Raw genomic sequence first — 24,812 nt, 5'->3', positions numbered from 1 at the left:
CCTCTTTAACCCTTTATTTTAGAGAATAATTCCGTTCATATTTTCCCCTTTAAGCCCTTTATTTTGGAGGGTATTATAAAACAGTGTTTACTCAAAAGAACCATTGCTACAAACTTTAATTAATACTAGGATAAATAATGAAAAGAATTTTAATAACTAGTATGTCTTCAACAGCTCAGCTCAGCTACATCTCACTCCCTCTCGTTCTCTCTCTATTGTCGGAATTCCGGATGACCAGTTGGAGCAGAGTCCTCTGATCTTGAAATACAGAGCAAGTGCAGAAATGGCAGTTAATGACAAAATAGGTGTTGTCTAAGAGACATTTTCACAAGCAGGTTCGGGGCATACCAGACGAAACCGAAGGCACGAAGGAACTGTAACTATTTCCAAAGCGCAACGGAGACAAGCTTCGGACGCATTGGAGATGTGGCGAGTTGCGGAATGCAGCCGCAAGTCTTCTAGGAGCGATTGCCATTAACTGAGGTCCGAGGCGGGAAAGCGCGCAATGTTGCCCGTTTGTATTTGAAACCGAGTATCCACCGTGTTTGACCGGAAGGGATTTTAATTTTATAATGGAGGGTATTTTCGTCCGCCCAGATTTGCGTTGGACCAACATTGTGTCTTGGGCTTGAAAGTCCAAGCCTATATATATCTATATATACACATTTTGTTTTTTGTTTTTTGTTTTTTTGGGAAATGGCCTATAGATTATTTAGAACAAGTGCAAGTTGGATTGGAAATTTTTATTTCAACTAGTTCTGACCAAGGTTTGAGGTGAAAATTTTCAATTTTGTTGCAATCGAATGGAATTTCACATTCAAAATTCGCACATAATTTGGATCGAAATTGGGATGTATCTTAAAATTCTAATTATTTACGATATTTAAAATTCGCCACAATGATTAACTTTATGATGGAATAAATAAAATCTAATAACCACAATGATTAACAGTGTTATGTCATTCAATTAAGCAAGGCACAAAGGGGCCACGGGCAAAATTGGTGCAGAAAATTTCAACTTGTTTTGGAGGAAAACTAAATGAGTAATGATAGGAAGACTAAATTTTGTAAACTAAATAACTTAGAAGTTGATGATTTGATTATTAATTAAGCATCGATAAACGTGCTCATTTCCTATTGCTAACATATCATTTAGTTTGTAAATTTTATCTATAAATTTATTCTTTCTAGCATTATCCAAATAAAGTAGGTATCAGTACAAAATATTGTTGATATGTCTCCGTTTTAAAGTGTATTAATAAATAAATAAAATAATAATACTAAGTGGAGTGAACAATAACTATTTTGAAATGCTAACAACATTAGCCAAAATTTAATGTTTGTAATTTAAACATGATTTGAATTAGATAATCAATCAGTACCTTCAGGCGGAGGAGGGGAGTTTCTGCACCATTTTTGCCTGGCCCATTTGTGCCTTGCTTAATTGAATGACATCTGTCCTTCTACGAACTAGAACTGACACTGTTAAATCGACAATATCTAAAATAATAAAAAATAAACAAAATATTCAAGAAATTTTTTGAAAAATCCCCAACCCAGACGACAGCCAGCACTCGACCGCATCAGTCAGCCACCATACCCGCCGCCGTACTTCTTCTCCTCCACATCGCTGCCGAACAGGCCGTTTCCCACTCTCTCAAAATTGCCGCACCATATTTAGGATTCAGATTCGATATCGAATCATCGATCGAACCCCTCACCGCCAAATCAAACAAAATCGTTGATGTTTACTCATTTCTTCCTTCGGTTCCAAAATAGTACATTTCGCGGTACCAGTCGGCCGCCGAGGTTGATGTCGCAGCAGTCCGAAGCTATGGCCTGCTATTTTGAAACCTAATGCATACAGATTACAGAGCGACGGGGGGAGTGCGAGAGGTAGGGATTTAATTTTGCAGTGTCTCTGTTCATAAACTCACCGATAAAAATTTCGATGTGAAAGCTACGGACAATCTCGCCGGCAATGACCAGAGAAGAGGTCGACTTAAAACCAACCTAACAGTCATGAATCGCAGGAATTGCAGAACATGGAAAGAGAATTGAGAAAGGGGAAAAGAGCAGAGAAAATTGGGCATGGCGTCGAAAATAATTTATGAACAGAGTTGGTTGTGGTTAGTAAAATAATTTAGGGTGCTAGGGTTGTTTTCTTAATTTTTTTTCTTGAATATTTGGTTTATTTTTTATTATTTTAAATATTGGCAAGTTAACAGAGTTGGTTGTTATTGGATGTCATTATTGAAAGTAGGGTTAAATATTAGAAGAATAACAAGCTTTTGTCCAGTGGTGATGGAGAACAGCTCAGCTTGTTGTCATTGCTTAGCTGTTACTTTCGGTCCCCCCCTCACCTACTGTTTTTTATCCATTGCTTTCGGCTCTTCATCACTGTAAAGCCAAAGCTGGATAATAGATTAAGATTAGAGGGATTGTAGGTCATCATGGTGTTGGCTTAGCTGCCATGTTCCCTCCTCTCTTCTTCACGTTTCTTCTTCCATATATGCTGTATCTTGTAACAGTTTTATCTATGAAAGATATATCAAAAACTCAACAGTTGTGGTTACTAAAAAGACAGATGTCACTCAATTAAGCAAGGCACAGAGGGGCACAGGCCAAGATGGATGCAAAAAGAGTAAATTGTAATAATAATCCTTTAATTAAAAATTCATTATATTCGTCATTCAACTTATCAAAATGTGTAGCTATAATCATTTTCATCAATTTTATCAAAATTTTGTCAAAATAAGTTATGTTGGAATAACCATTTATATAATTAGGGTCATTCAACTCATCAAAGTGTGTAATTATGGTCATTTTTTGTCAACTATGGCAAAATTTTGGTAAAAACGAGTTATGTTGGAATGATCATTGCTACAATTGGGTTAAAATTAAGAGGTCATTTCTCCAGTTGAATTAAAGTTGAGAGACCAATGATAATGAATTTTTAGTTGAGAGATCATAGCTGCACGTTTTGATGAATTGAGAAATCAATGGTAATGAATTTTGAGTTAATGGATCATTTCTCTAATTGAATTAAAGTTAAGAGAATATAACTACAATTTACTCGGTGCAAGAATATTCAACTCCTCCAAAACGTCACATCATTGCCGGGGCCTGCACCAAGAGCACCTGGTTCTCGTCCACCTAAAGGTACCAATTAATTTTATCACTCAAATCATATGTTAAAGTTTCCAATGAATCAATTTCTAAGAAGCTGCAATTTAGTAATTGTTTTCTCATGAGTCACACGGTATGGTTGACCCGAGGGTCAACAAGCCATGCTTGCGAATTTGCAATTGCCATCTAATTACCTCAAACAATCACTAATTGTTAAACTTAGGAATATATGATCAACATTTGTAATTAAGAGCGAGGGGGAGATGATGAGGAATATGTCTACGATCCCTTTTCTGTTTCTCATGAGTTTGATCGCTAGAAGTGAAGCAGTTCTATACTTCAGCCATCGCTGCCCAAACACTACCACTTTCACCCCCGCCGAAGTATACGAATCCGACCCCGACAGCTTCCAACATAATCTCCGTCAACTTCTCCAATCCCTTTCCTTGAACGCAACACGTACTGACACCGGATTTTACACTGCCACCGTTGGCCGGAACTCAACTGAAAAGGCATATGGGATGTTTCTATGTCGCGGTGATGTCTCTACCGACGTTTGTAAAGAGTGTGTGGCCGAAGCAATCATGGAGGCACCACAACGCTGCCCAGATGGAAAAGAGGTTATCATATGGTACGACCAATGCATGGTACGCTACTCGAATGAGACATTACTTTTCTCCATGAACAGTTCGCTTTTAGCGGGCTTGTGGAACACCAGGGTTAATGAAACAGGGCAAAGCCGATATGGCCAGGTAGTGGCAACTAGTTTGCATGAGCTAACCACTGAGACTGCTAATAACAGCAAACACTTTGCAACCAAAGAAGCCAAAGTTAAAGGGTCAAATGAGACGGTGTACAGCCTTGCGCAGTGCACGCCGGACCTCTCCGCTTCAGATTGCAAACGGTGTCTAGCAAATGCTGCAGAAGAAATATTACGTCCATCGGAAATGGAATTCCGAGGGGCACGATGGGTATACCCCAGTTGTAATGTTTGGTACAATAATACCCTCTTTTACGCCATCAATTGGACCCACGCACAGCATCCTCCCACGCCAGAGGCTCTTCCTCCTAGTACTCTACTACCAAATTCGCGATTACCAATAGGTAAAGTACCTTGTGCACGTAAAAAAGATTTATGCCATCAGTTGTAGTGTTTAATGATGTGAGTACCAATAACAGTTCTCTTGTTAATTCGTTTTTTATAGTTTTAAATCAAGATTTAGATTGAGAGTACCAATAACAATTCTCTTGTTAATTCGTTTTTTATTTTTTTAAATCAAGATTTAAATATATGTATGGTCTCCGATCTTATTGCTCATTAGATAGATATTTTGTGGATAAGAGTAAGTATATTATAAAGGGAAAGAATACAGTATTCAGAAAACAAACATGTTCAACTAGTTAAATTAATCAATGGAAATTGTGAGATTAAAAGTACAAAAAGATCTTTATGACAAGAAAACTCAAACTGTTCTTACTGCAGGAAGAAAGAATCGCTTCTCTATAACTATCATTGTTGTTGTGAGTGTCGTAATTGCTCTTCTAGTTGCCTCTCTGGTCCTTGTAGCATTGGGCTACTGCCTCCCAGGCAGAAGAGAAACAAAGAAGAACGATGAGGCTCTACAACAAGAAAATGGCAAACAGCAAGGTAAGGGTAAACAAATGAAACCCAAAAGTTGGAACTGAAAATTTTGAATTCATTTTGATGTGTCTGGCATATGATCATAACTTTCTTTGCAATGCAAAAGATATGAGGACGGCTGAGTCCTTGCAATTTGATTTGGGAACTCTCGAAACTGCCACAAATAAGTTCTCCGAAGATAACAAGTTAGGCGAAGGTGGATTCGGTGCAGTTTTCAAGGTAATAACCCAACAAATATATAATGCATTAGTTCATGAGTCATTCTATTAATCTAACATTGTATAGTATGTATAAATTGCTTAGATCACAACAAAATTGTTGGATAAACTAAAGCACCTATATACCTTATCACAGGGAATGCTTATTAATGGACAAGAAATAGCAGTAAAGAGGTTGTCAAAAAGCTCCGGACAAGGTGCACAAGAATTTAAGAACGAGGTTGTATTGGTAGCCAAGCTTCAACACAGAAATCTTGTCAGGCTTTTAGGATTTTGCCTGGAAGGAGAAGAAACCTTACTTGTTTATGAATACGTGCCCAACAAAAGCCTTGATTATTTTCTATTTGGTATGTGAACATCATTTGATGAATATACATATATGTTTGTGTCAGTATATATAATTCTTTGTAGTTCCTAACTTCAAAAAGTACTACTTGAACTTGATAAATTTACAGAACATGAAAAACGAGAACAACTAGATTGGTTGAGCCGCACCATGATAGTTGGAGGAATTGCTCGAGGAATTTTGTATCTCCATGAAGATTCGAGGCTTAGAGTTATACATCGTGATTTGAAGGCTAGCAACATTTTGTTAGACAGCAACATGAACCCGAAAATATCAGATTTTGGGATGGCTAGAATGTTTGGAGTTGATGATCAAACTGAAGGAAATACCAAAAGAATTGTTGGCACTTAGTAAGTTTCAACTTATACAAATACCTCTATCTAATATTAGTAATCTTACATTCCAATTATTCGTTACTTACCTCTATTATAAATAGATAACAGAATAGTATATGTTTGTTATGTAAACTCTTAAATATTTCAACCATTTTGGTCCTACAATTAGTGGTTACATGGCTCCAGAATATGCTATGGAAGGGTTGTATTCAGTAAAATCGGATGTCTTTAGCTTTGGAGTACTTATGCTTGAGATCGTAACGGGGAGAAGGAACTTTTTAGGCTTTCATCGCACTAATTGTGGACCTACTCTTATAGGTTATGTAAGTTCTTTACTTGGAATACTTGTACAAAATATTCGTGAGCTTAATTAATGTAGCTATCAAAACCGGAGGAGGACTTACATCCTGAGAGATACTGATTGCAGGCTTGGCAATTATGGAATGAAACGAAGGGTTTGGAGTTGATGGATTCCTTGTTAAAAGATTCATGCAGTCCAAATGAATTTTTGAGGTACATCCACATTGGATTATTGTGTGTTCAAGAGGATGCAAACAACAGGCCGACCATGTCATCAGTTGTTCATATGTTAAAAACTGAAACTATTAGCCTTTCCAGACCTGAGAAACCAGCCTTCTTTACAGGGAGATATGTTGATCACCATGATCAAGTGCGTGCTCAAGATTGCTCAGCCAATGGTTTGACGATTTCTATCGACGTTCCTCGTTGAGACCGATGACAATAAGGTTAATATCATTGGAAGCTCTTCCGTTAAAGGCACTTTGCTGCATTAGAGACAATTCTATAATCTTTACAGCTTTTCTTTCACCTTGTCATTTGTATAGGGTAAATGTTAGTTACCATGCACTCCCTAATCTCGAATCTCCAGAATTTTTAATAAGATATACTGTATATATACTACCAGTATGACTTGAGTTGGTGTTATTTTACATACTTATGTGTTTCATGTTAATTAGAATATTGGTCCCAGAACTTGTTACAATCTGTAACAATGATCATTTTTGGTAACTCCGTTAATTCTGTTCCGTTCATATTTTCCCCTTTAAGCCCTTTATTTTGGAGGGTATTATAAAACAGTGTTTACTCAAAAGAACCATTGCTACATTGTGACCCATTTAGGGATCGATGCTCTAATTTTCTCGTATCTTTCTGTAGGATTAATTATACAAACTTTAATTAATACTAGGATAAATAATAAAAAGAATTTTAATAACTAGTACGCCTTCAACAGCTCAGCTCAGCTACATCTCACTCCCTCTTGTTCTCTCTCTATTGTCGGAATTCCGGATGACCAGTTGGAGCAGATTCCTCTGATCTTGAAATACAGAGCAAGTGCAGAAATGGCAGTTAATGACATAATAGGTGTTGTTTAAGAGACATTTTCACAAGCAGGTTCGGGGAATACCAGACGAAACCGAAGGCACGAAGGAACTGTAACTATTTCCAAAGCGCAACGGAGACCTTTTCACAAGTCTTCTAAGAGCGATTGCCATTAACTGGTCCGAGGAGGGAAAGCGCGCACTGTCGCCGGTTTGTATTTGAAAGGAGTGTTAGGTACTCAAGCCCAAGGAAGACCCAAACCCAAAAGACTAGTCCAATAGGTGGGAGGATCCCAAGGACTTAAGAACCCCTACACCCCCATAAGTGTAGTCGATGTGAGATCATAATATTACACCACTCTTCGGAAGCCGACACCCACGGTGGCCCTTACGCTGGTGGCTTTCACTCTTAACGGCGGCACACCCTTTGGTCGTCCCGTTAAGGTAGCCCTTTCCAGGTCGCCCCCTCCGCAGCGTTGGGAACCTAGGCTTTGATACCAATGTTAGGTATGCAAGCCCAAGGGAAGAAGCCCAACCCAAAAGACTAGTCTAATAAGTGGGAGGACCCCAAGGACTTAAAAACCCCTACACCCCCATAAGTGTATTCAATGTGGGATCATAACACGAAGTATCCACCGTGTTTGACCGAAAGGGCTTTTATAATGGAGGGCATATTCGTCCGCCCTGATTTGCTTTGGACCAACATTATGTCTTGGGCTTGAAAGTCCAAGCCAATAGATTATTTAGAACAAGTGCAAGTTGGATTGGAAATTTCGATTTCAATCAATTTTGACCAAGGTTTGAGGTGAAAATTTTCAACTTTGTTGCAATCGAATGGAATTTCACATTCAAAATTCGTAATTTGGATCGAAATTGGGATATATCTTAAAATTCTAATTATTTACGGTATTTGAAATATATTAGGGCTTCAAACTAAAATTGTCCACAATGACTAACTTTATGTTGAAATAAATAAGATCTAATAACCACACAGTATGTTGTAAAAATTCTTTCAAAATGTTGGGTATATTCAAAAGCCGAACTATTTTTGAAACATAAGCTACCATCTTTTCTGAAATTCAATTTTTTTTCAATCAGGATGGATGTTGAAGTTTTGATTTTGATTTTGATTTTTGATTTTTTTATTTTTATGACGGAATTGAATGAAAATGAAACTCATAATTTCAATTCAATATGTCCGAAAATTAGGCATACATACATATGGAGAGCAGGCTAGGCAATGAAGTTTAATTCTAGTTGTGTAACCTATGAGACATGCTAATCTCATATGTAACGTACATAAATAAATAAAAACCCACAAAATCCAAAGCATATGTTACTATTATTTGATGGTTTATGATGTCTAAGTCGAAAATAGTACGTTTCAAAAACCTCCACAGCCTGCTCAATTCATTGCCTTCAAATCTTTCTGTTTCCAAGCTGTACAACACTTCCGCTGGAAATGGACCAGATAGAGTTTATGGCCTTAATATGGGACCAAGATTCTCTACCTTCCTAATCTCTCTATCCTTCTATCTCTTCCTATTTAAACGGTCACGGTTAAGTCACGTCAACATTTTATATTGATTTTTTTATAGAAATAATAAAACAAAAAGTAATGTGTGAAAGGAGGAGATGGAAAGAGATGAGAATAAGAGGTAGAGAATCCTCCTTCCTTAATATGTGCCTTAACAGTGTTAGTTCTAGTTAGTAGAAGGACAGGTGTCGTTCAATTAAGCAAGGCACAAAGGGGTCACAGGCGAAAATGGTGCAGAAAATTTCAACTCATTTTGGAGGTAAATTAAATGAGTAATGATGGGAATATTAAATTTTGTAAATTAAATGACATAGAAGTTGATGATTAGATTATTACTTAAGCATTGATACACGTGCTCATTTTCTATTGCTAACATATCATTTAGTTTGTAAATTTTATCTACAAATTTATTCTCTCTAGTATTACCCAAATTAAATAGGTATATATCAGTACAAAATATGGTTGATATGTCTCAGTTTTAAAATGTATTAATAAATAAATAAAATAATAATACTAAATGGTCGTGTTCAAGGTGCACCAAAACATTTGCCAGATATTATTTCAACACAATTATCATGCGAAGAGGAGTGAACAATAACCATTTTGAAATGCTAATAACATCAGCCAAAATTTAATGTTTGTAATTTAAACATGATTTGAATTAGATAATCAAACAGTACCTTTAGGCGGAGGAGGAGAGTTGAAATTTTCTGCACCATTCCCCTTTGTGCCTTGCTTAATTGAATGACACCTGTCCTTCTACTAACTAGAGCTAACACTGTTAAATTGACAATATCTAAAATAACAAAAAATAATAAACAAAATATTCAAGAAAAATTTTAAAAAATACCTATCAGCCACTTTCATCCCCAACCCAGACGACAGCCACCACTCGACCACATCAGTCAGCCACCATACCCGCCGCCGTACTTCTTCTCCTCCACATCGCTGCCGAACAGGCCGTTTCCCACTCTCTCAAATTGCCGCACCATATTTAGGATTCAGATTCGATATCGAATCGTCGATCGAACCCCTCACCGCCAAATCAAACAAAAGTGTTGATGTTTACTCATTTTCCTTCATTCGGTTCCAAAATAGTACATTTCGCGGTACCAGTCGGCCGCCGAGGTTGATGTCGCAGCAGTCCGAAGCTATGGCCTGCTATTTTGAAACCTAATGCATACAGATTACAGAGCGACGGGGGGAGTGCGAGAGGTAGGGATTTAATTTTGCAGTGTCTCTGTTCATAAACTCACCGATAAAAATTTCGATGTGAAAGCTACGGACAATCTCGCCGGCAATGACCAGAGAAGAGGTCGACTTAAAACCAACCTAACAGTCATGAATCGCAGGAATTGCAGAACATGGAAAGAGAATTGAGAAAGGGGAAAAGAGCAGAGAAAATTGGGCATGGCGTCGAAAATAATTTATGAACAGAGTTGGTTGTGGTTAGTAAAATAATTTAGGGTGCTAGGGTTGTTTTCTTAATTTTTTTTCTTGAATATTTGGTTTATTTTTTATTATTTTAAATATTGGCAAGTTAACAGTGTTGGTTGTGGTTACTAAAAAGACAGGTGTCACTCAATTAAGCAAGGGCACAGAGGGGCACAGGCAAAGATGGATGCAAAAAGAGTAAATTGTAACAATAATCCTTTAATTAAAAATTCATTATATTGGTCATTCAACTTATCAAAATGTGTAGCTATAATTATTTTCATCAATTTCATCAAAATTTTGTCAAAATAAGTTATGTTGGAATAACCATTTATATAATTAGGGTCCTTCAACTCATCAAAGTGTGTAATTATGGTCATTTTTTGTCAACTATGGCAAAATTTTTGTAAAAACGAGTTATGTTAGAAGGATCATTGCTACAATTGGGTTAAAACTAAGAGGTCATTTCTCCAGTTGAATTAAAGTTGAGAGACCAATAGTAATGAATTTTTAGTTGAGAGATCATAGCTGCACGTTTTGATGAATTGAGAGATCAATGGTAATGGATTTTGAGTTAATGGATCATTGCTCTAATTGAATTAAAATTAAGAGACTATAACTACAATTTACTCGGTTCAAGAATATTCAACTCCTCCAAAACGTCACATCATTGCCGGCGCCTGCACCAAGAGCACCTGGTTCTCGTCCACCTAAAGGTACTAATTAATTTTATCACTCAAATCATGTTAAAGTTTCCAATGAATCAATTTCTAAGAAGCTGCAATTTAGTAATTGTTTTCTCATGAGTCACACGGTATGGTTGACCCAAGGGTCAACAAGCCATGCTTGCGAATTTGCAATTGCCATCTAATTACCTCAAACAATCACTAATTGTTAAACCTAGGAATATATGATCAACATTTGTGATTAAGAGCGAGGGGGAGATGATGAGGAATATGTCTACGATCCCTTTTCTGTTTCTCATGAGTTTGATCGCTAGAAGTGAAGCAGTTCGTTACTTCAGCCATCTCTGCCCAAACACTACCACTTTCACCCCGGCCGAAGTATTCGAATCCGACCCCGACAGCTTCCAATATAATCTCGGTCAACTTCTCAAATCCCTTTCCTCGAACGCCACACGTACTGACACCGGATTTTACACTGCCACCGCTGGCCGAAACTCAACTGAAAAGGCATATGGGATGTTTCTATGTCGCGGTGATGTCTCTACCGAGGTTTGCAAAGAGTGCGTGCCCGATGCAATCGTGGAGGCAGCACAACGCTGCCCTGATATAAAAGAGGTTACCATATGGTTCGACGAGTGCATGCTACGCTACTCGAATGAGACATTACTTTTCTCGATGAACATTTCGCTCGCAACGGGCGTGTTGGACGAGGTTAATGTTACAGAACCAAGAGGATTTACCCTGAATATGAGTGAACTAACCACTGAGGCTGCCAATAACAGCAAGTACTTTGCAACCAAAGAAGCCAAAGTTGAAGGGTCAAATGAGACGCTGTACAGCCTTGTGCAGTGCACGCAGGATCTCTCTGCTTCAGATTGCAAACGTTGTCTGGAAAAAGCTGCAGAACAATTAGTTTCATTTGGAACCCAATTGGGACGATTGCAATATCCCAGTTGTACCGTTTGGATCGATACTACCCTCTTTTACGCCATCAATCGGACCGACGCACAGCATCCTCCCACACCAGAGGCTCTTCCTCCTCCTAGTACTCTACTACCAAATTCGCGATTACCTATAGGTAAGGTACCCTGTGCACGTAAAAAAGTCATCATGTATGCACTCTTCTCTCTACAAGACTACAACGAATATGAGGGAAAAACTGTTTAATGATTAGATTACTAATAGGAGTTCTCCTGTTAATTCGTTTTTTATATTTTAAATCAAGATTTAGATATATGTAGGAACTACGATCTTATCGGCCATTGGATAGATATTAAGTGGATAAGAACAAGTACATTTTAAAGGGGAAGAAACAGTATTCCGGAAATGAACATGAGATATTAATTGTTTTTGTTTTGATGAATGTGGAAGAAAGGTTTGATAAAACTATCATTTGTATTTTTTCCATGTTCAACTAATTAAATCAATCAATGGAAATTGTGAGTTTAAAAGTACACAAAGAGCTTTATGACAAGAAAACTCAAACTGTTCTTACTGCAGGAAGAAAGAAACACTCCTCTATAACTATCATTGTTGTTGTGAGTGTTGTAATTGCTCTTCTAGTTGTCTCTCTGGTCCTTGTAGCATTGGGCTACTGCCTCCCAGGCAGAAGAGAAACAAAGAAGAACGATGAGGCTCTACAACAAGAAAATGGCAAACAGCAAGGTAAGGGAAAACAAATGAAACCCAAAAGTTAGAACTGAAAATTTTGAATTTATTTTGATGTGTCTGGCATATGATCATAACTTTCTTTGCAATGCAAAAGATATGAGGACGGCTGAGTCCTTGCAATTTGATTTGGGAACTCTCGAAACTGCCACAAATAAGTTTTCCGAAGATAACAAGTTAGGCGAAGGTGGATTCGGTGCAGTTTTTAAGGTAATAACCCAACAAATATATAATGCATTAGTTCATGAGTCATTCTACTAGTACAACTTTGTATAGTATATATAAATTGCTTAGATCATAACAAAATTGTTGGATAAACTAAAGCACCTATATACCTTATCACAGGGAATGCTAAGCGATGGCCAAGAAATACCAGTAAAGAGGTTGTCAAAAAGCTCTGGACAAGGTGTAGAAGAATTTAAGAATGAGGTTGTGTTGGTAGCCAAGCTTCAACACAGAAATCTTGTCAGGCTTTTAGGATTTTGCTTGGAAGGAGAAGAAACCTTACTTGTTTATGAATATGTGCCTAACAAAAGCCTTGATTATTTTCTGTTTGGTATGTGAACATCATTTGATGAATATGCATATATGTTTGTGTCAGTCTATATAATTCTTTGTAGTTCCTAACTTCAAAAAGTACTACTTGAACTTGATAAATTTACAGAACATGAAAAACGAGAACAACTAGATTGGTTGAGCCGCACCATGATAATTGGAGGAATTGCTCGAGGAATTTTGTATCTCCATGAAGATTCAAGGCTTAGAATTATACATCGTGATTTGAAAGCTAGCAACATTTTATTAGACAGCAACATGAACCCGAAAATATCAGATTTTGGGATGGCTAGAATGTTTGGAGTTGATGATCAAACTGAAGGAAATACCAAAAGAATTGTTGGTACTTAGTAAGTTTCAACTTATACAAATACCTCTGTCTAATATTGGTAATCTTAAGTTCCAATTATTTGTTTCAACTTATGTACTTAACCCTATCTTTAAGACAACAGAATAGTATATATTTGTTATTTAAACTCTAATATATGTCAACCATTTTTGTCTTGCAATTAGCGGTTACATGGCTCCAGAATATGCTATGGAAGGGTTGTATTCAGTAAAATCGGATGTCTTCAGCTTCGGAGTACTTCTGCTTGAGATCATAACGGGGAGAAGGAACTTTTTAGGCTTTCATCGCACAAATTGTAAACCTACTCTTATAGGTTATGTAAGTTCTTTACTTGAAATACTTATTCAAAATATTCGTGAGCTAATTAATGTAGCTATTAAAGCTGGAGTAGTACATACATCCCTGAGAGATATTGATTGCAGGCTTGGCAATTATGGAATGAAACGAAAGGGTTGGAGTTGATGGATCCCTTGTTAAAAGATTCCTGCCGTCCAAATGAATTTTTGAGGTACATCCACATTGGACTATTGTGTGTTCAAGAAGATGCAAACAACAGGCCGACCATGTCCTCAGTTGTTCTTATGTTAAAAAGTGAAACTATTATTCTTCCCAGACCTGAGAAACCAGCCTTCTTTACAGGAGGATACGTTGACCACCATGATCAAGTGCGTCCTCAAGATTGCTCAGGCAATGGTTTGACCATTTCTATCGATGTTCCTCGTTGAGACCGATGACAATAAGGTTAATATTTTGGAAGTTCTTCCGTTAAAGGCTCTTAAGCTGCATTTAGAGACAATCCTATAATCTTTACAGCTTTTCTTTCACCTTGTCATTTGTATAGGGTAAATGTTAATTACCATGCGCTCCCTAATGATCTCGAATCTACATAATTTGTTATTACGCATCCTGTATATGACTAGCAGTATGACTTGAGTAGTGTTATTTTACGTACTTAATATGTTTTGAGTTAATTTGAATAGTGGTCCATAACTTGTTACAATCTGTAACATTATTTATTTTTGGTAATCACGTTAGAATAATTCCTTTTATATTTTCCTCTTTAAACCCTTAATTTTGGAAGGTATTATAAAAACAATGTTTACTCAAAAGAACAATTACTATACCTTATGACCCGTTTAGGGACCGATGCTCTAATTTTCTCATATCCTTCAGTAGGAGTGTTATTTTTCATGTGATCTAACTATACCTCAATTTGGTGTGATTTTCTACTCAAATTAAAAAATCTATAAATTCGTGTCATATATATGCAGATAATTACTCAAGGAAATTTCAATTTTCTCGCAAGATTGTGAACTGAGTTTGATAACCAATTTGATCCATGAAACAGTGAGGAATTTAAGGGCATGTTTGGTATTCTATTTGAAATTTTTTATCATTTCTCAAAACATTTATTAAGAACATTTATTGAAAACAATTTTTTTTAAGACTCAAAAACTTAATTGGTTGGCGATTTAAAAATTTTAAATTTTACAACTTAAACTAGACAAAGAGATCTAAAAAGAGGAGGTCATAGGAGAGGGAGAAAGAGAAGAGAGAATGAAAGAAAGTAAGAGATGATTGAAGGAGAGAAGAAGAGGAGTGAGAGAAATAACTGAGAGAATGAAAAGTGCGGATTGGAGGAGACACAAAAAAGATAAAAATAATAATAAATAAATAAAATAAAAAAGGAAAGAGAAAGAAGAAAAGAGAGAGATAGATTTGGAGTGAGAGAGAGCAAGAGGGAAATAAAATAAATGAGTGAGTTTAAATTTAAAAACTCACTTTTTATGGTTTTAGAGAATAAACTATATTTTTTAGTTAGTCTTGAGTTCAATTTTTTAAAATAGTCCTACCAAACAAGTTTTTAAGGTCTAAAACTTGAAAATTGTTTTTGAGTTTAAAAAGTTGGATTCAAGTAGAGTACCAAACAAGCTCTAAATTTTTACAACGAAAAATATCCATGACGACGATGTTTTAAGTGAGAAAATTTCTTCCCCTCCGGATCCATTATGTGGGGATTCTAAGGATCCCTACATCTCAGTCATTCATCGTATATTGTGCGGTCAGTTTTCGTAAGGTACTATTTGTGATTAACTTAAAATAATAAAAATAAAATAATTTCTGACCGCACGATTCACGATGTACAGATGAGATGTGGGGATTCCTAGGATCCCCACATAATGGATCCGGAGGGGATCCATGTTCTTCTGTAAAAACTATATACAAAGAAGCTGAAAGTAAGAATCCCATGATAATGTTACAATCTCACCTTGTATATATTTGATTAATTATACAAACTTTAATTAAGGGAATTGTTATTAACACTCTTAAAATCTCATTTGACACTCCAAACTTTCAATAATTAGAAAGAAAAATATACTTGTGAATAGTATATAATGCGATTTTTTTAGTGTTAATAACAGTTCCCTTAATTAATACTAGGATAAATAGTAAAAATGATTCTAATAACTAGTATGCCTTCAATAGCTCAGCTCAGCTATATCTAACTCCCTCTTATTCTCTCTCTATTTAGCTACAAGCAGAAAAAATTGAGGTTTCAACATAAAATCAATTGGTAAAATGAAGAGTAGTTTACCCTCTTATAAGCCCATGGAAGTTCCCTCCTCCTATTAAAATGAGACTTATTCTTAACACGTCCTCTCACGTGTAACAAATTTTCAAGCCTAACAGATGAACAATACAACAGGGTGACGCAGAGCGCGTGTTACCGTTTGGCTTCACACGTGGGACAACCTACTTTGATACCATGAAAAAAGTTGAGGTTTCACCACAAAACCAATTGATCATATGAAGAGTAGTCCTCTTTTATAAGCTCATGCAAGATCTTTCCTCCCATTAACGTGAACTCATTCTCATCAACAAGAAGAAATAGAATCCTTCTTGCTGAAGCAACAACTCCGAATTCTCTTCCTCCTCTGTTCTTCGTTTTTTAGCTGCTCCGTGTGAATCATCGTCTCACTGAATCAATTTGCAGTTTTGTTTTCAAATAATACAAACACGAATCAAACACTGACAGTTTACTATTATTTGATGGTTGTGAAGTCCTTGTCATTATCTATTAGTTTTGGGTCAACAAATCTTTCAACTTGTGGTGTGACTGAATTTTAATTTTTACTGATGTGAGTTTAACTAATTTAATTAAACAAGTCTTTGATCAATACCGTATTCTTGGTCTCAATCCACCCTGCAGTAGACTTTGTTGAGCAGGATTGCATATCTATGGATTTTCGGTCAGCAAGGAAATTTGTGCGATATAAGCAAATCGATACTTTGACCGGTTTATATAATAAGTGAACAAAATATAGCCTGCATAAACACATCAGCAACAACAAAAATACATCATCCCATTAAGTGGGGTTGATTGTATGAATCCTAGAACGTCACTGTGCTCGGTTTTGGGCCAAGTATTTTATTAGCTCCAAATAGTCTATGTCTTTTCTTAAAGTCCCCTAATTTTTTTTAAGTCTTCATCTACCCCTTGTGCCCTTGTGTTATGAGTCTTTGTCACGTAGTCGCGTTTTCCAACTGGAGCATCTTTAGGTCTTCATTTCAAATGTTCAAACCATCTTAATCAATTTTCTCTCATCTTATTTTTAATTGGGGTCATTCCTACTTTACATTGGATATCCTTATTATTCTTGATCATATTATTTCTTGTATGCCCACACATCCTTATGCTGCTATAAAAACTCCAAAGACCTTACTAGTAATTTCATGGCAGCTCCCTTCGAGTAGAATGGTCAAACAAATAGTTAGACTTGTACTAACCAACAGACACTGCTTGTTTGGCCAGTCAACTCTAAACAATCACATTTTAATCAAGTAGTTTAAGCATGCACTATATGTGACCAAGCTGCAAAGTCTTTGATCAATCAACAATTAACCGATCATTTGAACACCATATGTTATTCCTGGTCTCTATCAACATGCAGATCATGACTTTAATCACATCCGGCTTGCGTCTTCCATCAGCAAGGAAGTTTCTGTGATGGTCACATGTAAACTTGTAGCTGGAACTTCACTGTCAAAACTGAAACGTCGTCAAAATAAATCTTCAAAGTGTTTCTTGCTTTTGGCCAAAATCTGTGTTCACCGTGAACCCTTTTCTAGCAAATGGACAAAGATAAACTTCTTGTAATGCTTTTCGCAATTATTCTGCTGTTGATGCCGGCTGCCCTTTCTGCTACAGATCCCCTTTCAATTTTTTGTTCAGCTGATGGCAGAAGTAGTCAATTTGAAAGCAATCTCGAGCGGCTATTGAGTCATTGTCTTCTAACACTTCCATCACAGGAGGTTTTTACAATGACACGATTGGAGATGGACGTGACATAGTCCCTGGACAAGCACTTTGTAGATGGGATGTTAACTCCATAGTTTGTCGAAACTGTTTCATGAAGCAAGCAAGGAAATCTTCAAGAGTTGCAAAACAACTGATGCAATGTTTGGTACAAGCTATGCCAAGTTCAATATCCATACCAGATGTTCTTTCAACTAATCGTTTACACAGGAAAGTATCTGGACAAGGATAGTCAGGAGAAGAATGTATCAATCCACACCATTTCAATGATGTATATATTGGCCTATTTGATGACAAACGTAGCCGCGTTTAGACCTTCTATGCATACGTTTGCAACTGGGAGGGAAGGATAAACAAAAACTACAAAATCTGTATTTAAATTTGTTAGGGGGTTACGGGAGTTACCATAGTTACGGTTTTTCAAGGACAATACATTATTGTTTAGCTATTATGTTGTTATTAGCCTTTATTAGGATATAATTGGTTTTCCGTCCCATTGTAACCGCTAAGAAGATATCTTATAATTTGTGTATAAATATATGTTGTAATCTCTCAAATCTAGATATTGAATATACGGTTTCTACAAAATTATTTAAAATAAATAAAAATTATAAAATCTAACACTCGGCACCCCTTTTTCATATTTTATATATTTTGGAATTGGTTATTAGGGATTCACATATGGCATTGCAGTTTATGTTACACAAAATAAGTAAATTAAGACTCTGCGTTATAGTTTCTAATTTATGATAGTCAAATTAAAGAATTCAATATTCAAGGTATATAAAAAAAATGCAACATTAAATGTGACTCGTCAAACATGCACTGCAATGGATAGTTTAAATCCACAAAAAGCAAATCATAATACGAACATTGCATCGTAGTGTTTGAATCGAACATCAAGATTGCTACTGTGCAATTTTGCATCAATTTCACTTTATTTACGAGTTTGCCACCGGGCTGATTCTAGCCTAAATTTCGCTTCATTTACAAGATTGCCACTGGGCTTAACAACGGGTCTTCGGTCTTTCGGCTGGATCTGTGCTTATGGCTCGGGGAGAGAGAGGGAAGGGCGACGGAAGGGTTGAAAGGGAGACGTTCGCCGGGATTTAGGGGAGAGGATTTTCGGGAGGGACGTGCGGGTGGGTGTCCTGTGGCTGATGCATCGGTCAGAGGGTTGTTGGGGGGGGAGGAGAGGAGGGGGACAGAGGGACTGACGGATTGGAGAGATGGGAGCTACGGGTTTGGACTGAGTAAGAGAGGGATTGGGGTGGGTTTAGGTTTGTTGTCATTCAGTGAGGGTTTCGGGGATGGGAGGCCATGCCTCCTCTGAGAGAGAGAGAGGCCATTGCCGCAGATCCTCGATTTCATGAGTGGGAGAGGGGGGATAGTCAGAGAAAAGTATGAGCCACCGCTTCGCACGGTGGAAGCTAGCCCACGCGTCTGTCATCGCTGCACCTCGACTTCTTCTCCGCTTTTTCTTTGCTTTTTGATTCTCTCTCGCCATTCTCAGTTTCTGCTACTCTCCACAAACCCAAATTTCTTTATATCGTTCCAGTATTCAACGACAAACCCAAAACCCAGATCCCTAAACCCAAATTTCTTCAATTTTTTTCCCCTCCTCGAGTTCGACAGGAGCGGCAGATGTACCCAGATGAGTAGATCCTCAAGTCCATTTTATGCTCCTTAACAAGACCAACACGGTCGACTACGCCATGGACATCCACAAGTCCCTCCATCACACCGAAGATGTTCCCCAAGGTGATTATATAGACACCCCTTTTGTATTTATAGGTGTATGTGTGTTTGTTTGTGGTAATTTTTGTATATATAGGTCTGTGTGTGTGTTTGTATATGTGCACCCATTAGGTGTTTGACAATTTGTCTCTGGATGTTTAGATATGGTGGATAGGAGGGTAGAGGTGGTGGCTCGCCTCAAAGCTCTGCCCTCTCTCTCCACCCCACCCCTCACCTAAGGTTTGGTTTAGAGTCTAGACCCCTGTTTGGTTTCCGGGAAAATCACAAGCTCAAATATTCTCGCACTTTTTCTCAATTTTTGTGTTGGAATTGATAGGTTGCGTTGAAGGAGGTTATCGAGAAGGTTCTCGCTGAGCCGATACGGCTTCATTTCGTTGTGGCTAATATTGGAACTGGGTTTTCATCGAATCTCTTGCACAGGTTTCAATTACGTTGAACTTGAATGTTTTGAACTCAAGTCAATCAGGAATTTTTTGTTGTTGAAACCGTTGAATTTTGTTGTACTTGAATGATATAGATGTGGGGAATACATTTACAAAATGATTAATTTTAACCATTGAATTTTATTTTATTTTTCCTTGGAGTTTGAGTAACAAGATCATCAAATTCTTATATTCGTTATTTGTGAGAACAAATACAGATGCATAATGATATTGTTACACTTCTACTTTTCTTGGGTTTTTATACATTTTGTGTGTTTGCTTAGTCTTGCCTTGGAGTTGGATGCATTTGTGTGATGGATTGTGATTTGTTTGAAAATATCTTTAGTGTGATGGTTTTGAGTATGATGTGTTTTCCTAATACTGTTTTTCTCCCTCTTTGTAGTCCAGTAGTGCAGAAGAGGTTCCCATGCAGAGGAGGAAAACTGCTGCAAGTGGAGGATAGTTAACAGCTCAAGACACGTGGTTTGAGGGTGTAGTAAACAGCACATATGCATTTGGAAAAAATAAAAAGTAAGCTTAAACTGTATTTTACTTATTAAGAATGGGTAAACTGTTTTAAATAGGAAAATTAAGTGCTTATATCAAGTAAACTGTAAATTTAAAATTTTCTGGTAAATTAGATATATATTATAATTCAAAGAGTTGAGTTGATCTTTACTTTTGTTAAATTATATAGTTTAATTGCTTCCCCTTTTTCCAATCTTGAGTCCATTATTTGCTAGTAAGAATGTTTAATTGCTTGATCAATGATGTCGATTCAATTTGAAGAAGAAATAGGATTTTTGTTCAATAGGGATTGGCCTATCTCATGAGTAAGATGTCCCAATTGTTCATTGGTTCTTAGGTGCTTCAACGTCCTTTTAGTTGCTTTGTGTGAAAACTATTCATGCATGTTGCGATTAATACATTCAACATCCACCGCAAAGCACGGACACATTTTTTCTATTCAATACAATTACAGTAATTTATGGAAAAAAAAATATCGAAAATTCTGAGTGGCTGAATGTATGGTGCTGAGAGAGTCGAGTACGTAAAGTGTATTCACATATACATCCTTATTTCCTTCGTCTTTGTGGTTGGCCCACATCAGTCACACTAGCCAACTTCCCTTCAAAGTTTGATATAGTCCAATAGGTGCCAAAACATGAATTCCACGTATAATGAATTCCACGCATCATTGGAAGAGGAGCTGCAATTGAAGATGAGAAGAAAGAAAATCGGTTAAAGTGATTTAGATATGTGAACCGAAGATCTATATGTTTAGAAAATGTGATTATGAGATAGAGGCTCAGAACAAAAGAGCAGAGAAAGACATAAGAAGATTTGGAAAGAGTGTTTAAGAAAAAACATGGAATACTTGGAGCTAGCAGAAGACTTAATGCAAAATCGAGCGTAATGACGTTTTAAAATTATATAAATATAGCCGACCATATTTAGCAAGATACAACTCGTTATTGTTGTAATGAGAGTCAAACCAAATACTATCTGCCATTATTGATCAAAGAAACAAAACCTGGAATTCTAATTAAGGGTCAAGAAACCAGCTGGGTCGATAGTGACATTTGAGTCAAGGAACCAAGGTCTTTTGTTTAATTTGATTTTTCTTAGCTTCTTCCACCTCATCTACTCTATGAAAATCAATAATTGAAGACAAGTTGAAACTTTCTGACACGGGCAAGAGAGAAATGGGATCCTCAAGATCATTGCTTATCTTCATCTTTCCAATTCTTTTCAACCTTGTTCCTCCCACCACTTCCCAAAACGACGGTATCTGCACAAATAATCCTTACTACTGCTGGAAATGTTCCGATACCGGCACCTACACGCCCGGCGACATGTACCAAGATAACCTCAACAGCCTCCTCTCCTCCTTCACCACAAACACCGAAATCAGTTCTGGGTTCTACAATTTTTCCGAGGGACAAGACCCCAACAAAGTGAACGCCATTGCATTGTGCAGAGGAGACCTCTCTCAGGACGCTTGCCATACGCATCTCAATGATTCTATAAATGCTCTCTTGCAAAATTGTTCTACTCATCCAAAGGAAGCAATCATGTGGACAGAGCATTGTATGGTTCGATACTCGAACAACTTGATATTCGGAATTGAGAAAGAGGACCCTATAAAATTTGTGCCTAGCCCAAATCCTGCTAAGGATTCTGCACAGTTTAACCTGGTGCTTAACCCCTTGTTGAGTACGTTAGTTGAAAAAGCTGCATCAGGGGACTCTACTAAAAAATTTGCAGCAGGTCATGCAACTGTCCCGGGAGGTGAAACTATATATGCACTTGTCCAGTGCACTCCAGATATAAAGCAACTAAACTGCAACCATTGCCTTACAGAAGCAGTCTCAGATATTCCCGGATGTTGTGGTGGAAAGCAAGGAGGAAGAGTTCTTAAACCCAGCTGTAACCTAAGGTATGAGGTTAGTCTTTTCTATGAGTCCACATCCGATTTGCCAGTAAATATTTCATCTCCGGGTCCAGCAGCACCAGCACCCAAAGGAGGTACGATACAATTTTTTTCATTTCCTGCTTTTTAGCACTATGCTCTCCAGACTGAGTAATTATAATTTTTTTCTGCACTCACATGAGGAGTGCAAGAGGTTAAAAATAGAGGTTCTAAAATTACTAGCCTTGGTAATATTTCAGCTTAAAACGTAATAAATATTTGATCACCGTGCAATTATACGGTGTGATTCTTCATAATCGCACCCTTGTGATTTTCAGCTGCAAAGAAGAGTAACACAAAAGTAATTATCATCATCGTGGTGGTCGTGGTTTTGGTCGCTTTTGTGACCATCCTCAGCAGCATATGCGTTTACTTGAGAGTGAAGAAACGAGGGGTAAAACTTGAAGTTGAAGGTAAGTGCAACACTTTTCTCACACTATTTCATCTGCTGTTGGAACTTTTGCTAATTTAGTTTCCTTTTCCAGATCAGGATAACTCAGATGAAATCAGTTTAGTGGAATCGTTGAAATATGACTATGACACTATAAGATCTGCAACGGATGACTTCTCTGATGCAAATGAGCTTGGAAGAGGTGGATTTGGAGCTGTTTACAAGGTAAACCAAAATAAATAAATTTTCACAAGAAAGAAGATTACCTATGAATTGTTTCCTTATTTTTCTCCTTTACACATTCAGGGAAGGCTACTGAATGGGCAACTTATAGCCGTAAAAAGGCTCGCTAAGAATTCTGAACAAGGCGATCGTGAATTTTCGAATGAGGTCATACTACTTGCACAGCTTCAACACCGAAATTTAGTAAGGCTCCTAGGATTTTGCTTAAAAGCAGAAGAAAGACTCCTCATTTACGAATACGTGGCAAACAAAAGTCTTGATCACTTCATTTTTGGTATATTTCTTCACTTCAAATTCGGTATAATTCATAGTAACGTCTTATAGATAATATGACGCGCGCACACACATGTATCATTCTAATGAAATAATATTTAGGCCCCAACAATCATATGCATTTGGATTGGGAAACACGGTACAAGATCATAGGAGGCATTGCTCGAGGGATTCTTTACCTTCACGAAGATTCTCGTGTTCGAATTATTCATCGTGATCTCAAAGCGAGCAACATTTTGTTAGATGAAGATATGAACCCAAAAATTGCTGATTTTGGTATGGCAAGATTGTTTGCTGTTGATCAAACTCAAGGAAATACAAAAGCAATTGTGGGAACCTAGTAAGTATTGTATTAACATGGCAAGCTAACTTTTACACATTAGTTTTCTGCTTTGTTTACACTAGAATTCAGAAGAAGAAAAACTTAAAATTTTAAATTGGAATATAATCATGCAGTGGATATATGGCTCCTGAGTATGTACATCATGGGAATTTATCTGTAAAAACGGATGTCTTCAGTTTCGGCGTCCTGATTCTTGAAATTGTAAGTGGTCAAAAGATTGGTCGCTTTCGATACGGCGAGAATGAAGAGAGCCTTGTAAGCTATGTGAGTAATAGTACAATCAAGTTAGTGGATTCCCTCTTTTTCCCACTACAAGGCAAAGTGGTAAAATTTATTTATTGTGTATATTTATGTACTTTTTACTTTTAGGCCTGGAGAAATTGGAGTGAGTCTACAATTTCAAATGTCATAGATCCCATGTTGACAACGAGTTCAAGAATCGAAACGACGAGATGCATCCACATTGGTTTACTTTGTGTACAAGAAAATGTTGTCAGCAGACCGACATCAGCTTCAGTTGTATCCATGCTTAATAGCCATTCTGTCACGCTTGCAGTACCCTCAAAACCTGCATTTCATGCGCAAAACGACAGTGGATTGATATTGGCAGAGTCTGAAGAATCCGAATCCAGTACCCCTTCGGTCTATGTGTCAAAAAATGAGCCTTCAAATATCACTGAGCCCTATGCTCGCTAGTTAGGAACCATATGTTAACATACTTTTTATTTATTTTGTAGCACAAGTCATCATTTTGTATTCTTGTTTCATGTTGCTTTAGAGTTGTAACTGTTTATCTCCATGGGGGAGTTATCTTTCTATTAACTAATTGATCTCTGCTTTCGAGCTGCAACCAAGTTACTCGATGAATTCATTTCCAGATAAGCATCACTCAAAGAAAAGTCATGTTATTTAAGTTTTAGAATGAGAATTTTTAGGCTGATTAAAGGACGAGAAGAGAAACTGATTGCAAAACTCTTTTTCTTATTTCATAGACACAAAAGAAAGAAGATTACTACAAACTGGAGAGCAATCTTAAGCCCTGATAACAAATAATTAAGAAGTAATTAATCATAATCTTTATCCTACGTATGTAACAAGTTGTGGCTAGACCATCATTTGTTAGTTTTGAACCAAATTTACATCATTTTCCTCGATGTTCGGTGATTTCAATATCAATATTGAAATATTGGGACATTGAATTATTGATATTTCCATAGAATGATATTTCCATAGTAACCAATACTTTTCATCCTTGAATTTATGACACCAAACCGGGAGAAGAAGATTCAATCAAGACCCCCAAAAGTCAAAACCTTTTCCAAGAGACGTAAAGACTAAATATGAATATGAAT

General features: G+C 37.0%; 3 protein-coding genes and 5 long non-coding RNA genes across 12 annotated transcripts in view; 4 read left to right on the top strand and 4 right to left on the bottom strand.

The window, feature by feature from the left end:
* Positions 1–38: 38 nt before the first annotated feature.
* On the bottom strand, positions 39–622 carry LOC103419621 (uncharacterized). The gene is made up of 2 exons (XR_011580878.1): positions 349–622; positions 39–258 (listed from the first exon to the last, which is right to left on the bottom strand). It is a non-coding gene; the product is annotated as an uncharacterized lncRNA (long non-coding RNA).
* Positions 623–1,755: 1,133 nt separating this feature from the next.
* Positions 1,756–2,060, bottom strand: LOC139195834 (uncharacterized). Its single transcript, XR_011580880.1, has 2 exons — positions 1,938–2,060; positions 1,756–1,854 (listed from the first exon to the last, which is right to left on the bottom strand). It is a non-coding gene; the product is annotated as an uncharacterized lncRNA (long non-coding RNA).
* Positions 2,061–3,219: 1,159 nt separating this feature from the next.
* Positions 3,220–6,591, top strand: LOC103419645 (cysteine-rich receptor-like protein kinase 15). Of its 2 annotated transcripts, XM_070821545.1 has the most exons (8): positions 3,220–4,233; positions 4,613–4,777; positions 4,878–4,990; positions 5,126–5,336; positions 5,445–5,685; positions 5,840–5,993; positions 6,098–6,183; positions 6,315–6,468. In XM_070821545.1, exons 1-8 carry the CDS (start codon positions 3,393–3,395, stop codon positions 6,325–6,327), a joined length of 1,824 nt encoding a protein of 607 aa, XP_070677646.1. In that variant the 5' UTR covers positions 3,220–3,392; the 3' UTR covers positions 6,328–6,468. The 2 variants fall into 2 exon arrangements, with proteins under 2 accessions (XP_070677646.1, XP_070677644.1); XM_070821543.1 differs by having other exon boundaries at positions 6,098–6,591.
* Positions 6,592–6,724: 133 nt separating this feature from the next.
* Positions 6,725–8,423, bottom strand: LOC114825043 (uncharacterized). The gene is made up of 2 exons (XR_011580883.1): positions 7,097–8,423; positions 6,725–7,001 (listed from the first exon to the last, which is right to left on the bottom strand). It is a non-coding gene; the product is annotated as an uncharacterized lncRNA (long non-coding RNA).
* A 657-nt stretch (positions 8,424–9,080) lies between these two features.
* Positions 9,081–9,982, bottom strand: LOC114825041 (uncharacterized). Its single transcript, XR_011580879.1, has 3 exons — positions 9,804–9,982; positions 9,398–9,720; positions 9,081–9,306 (listed from the first exon to the last, which is right to left on the bottom strand). It is a non-coding gene; the product is annotated as an uncharacterized lncRNA (long non-coding RNA).
* Positions 9,983–10,729: 747 nt separating this feature from the next.
* The window catches only part of LOC103419615 (cysteine-rich receptor-like protein kinase 10), a 60,697-nt gene continuing 46,614 nt past the window's right edge, over positions 10,730–24,812 (top strand). Inside the window, exons 1-8 of one of the 3 annotated variants that reach the window (XM_070821535.1) lie at positions 10,730–11,745; positions 12,168–12,332; positions 12,433–12,545; positions 12,681–12,891; positions 13,000–13,240; positions 13,404–13,557; positions 13,662–13,747; positions 13,879–14,288. In XM_070821535.1, coding sequence (XP_070677636.1) covers positions 10,926–11,745; positions 12,168–12,332; positions 12,433–12,545; positions 12,681–12,891; positions 13,000–13,240; positions 13,404–13,557; positions 13,662–13,747; positions 13,879–13,891 — 1,803 coding nt within the window. In that variant the 5' untranslated portion in view covers positions 10,730–10,925 and the 3' untranslated portion in view covers positions 13,892–14,288. Of the gene's footprint in view, positions 11,746–12,167; positions 12,333–12,432; positions 12,546–12,680; positions 12,892–12,999; positions 13,241–13,403; positions 13,558–13,661; positions 14,289–24,812 lie in introns of those variants that run through there. The other 2 variants (XM_008357716.4, XM_070821533.1) reach the window with 2 other exon arrangements.
* On the top strand, positions 18,617–20,409 carry LOC103441036 (uncharacterized). 2 transcript variants are annotated; one of them, XR_003773773.2, is made up of 3 exons: positions 19,124–19,318; positions 19,632–19,735; positions 20,141–20,409. It is a non-coding gene; the product is annotated as an uncharacterized lncRNA (long non-coding RNA). The 2 variants fall into 2 exon arrangements; XR_011580874.1 differs by lacking the exon at positions 19,632–19,735 and having other exon boundaries at positions 18,617–19,318.
* On the top strand, positions 20,958–24,310 carry LOC103441024 (cysteine-rich receptor-like protein kinase 29). The gene is made up of 7 exons (XM_008379727.4): positions 20,958–22,266; positions 22,489–22,623; positions 22,696–22,826; positions 22,908–23,118; positions 23,220–23,457; positions 23,574–23,724; positions 23,830–24,310. Exons 1-7 carry the CDS (start codon positions 21,444–21,446, stop codon positions 24,154–24,156), a joined length of 2,016 nt encoding a protein of 671 aa, XP_008377949.2. The 5' UTR covers positions 20,958–21,443; the 3' UTR covers positions 24,157–24,310.

Source organism: Malus domestica, chromosome 05 (genome assembly GCF_042453785.1).
Source record: "Malus domestica chromosome 05, GDT2T_hap1".
Classification (NCBI taxonomy): Eukaryota; Viridiplantae; Streptophyta; class Magnoliopsida; order Rosales; family Rosaceae; genus Malus; species Malus domestica.
The sequence above is the reverse complement of the archived record's forward strand: the minus strand, read 5'-3'. Positions and strand labels throughout refer to the sequence as shown.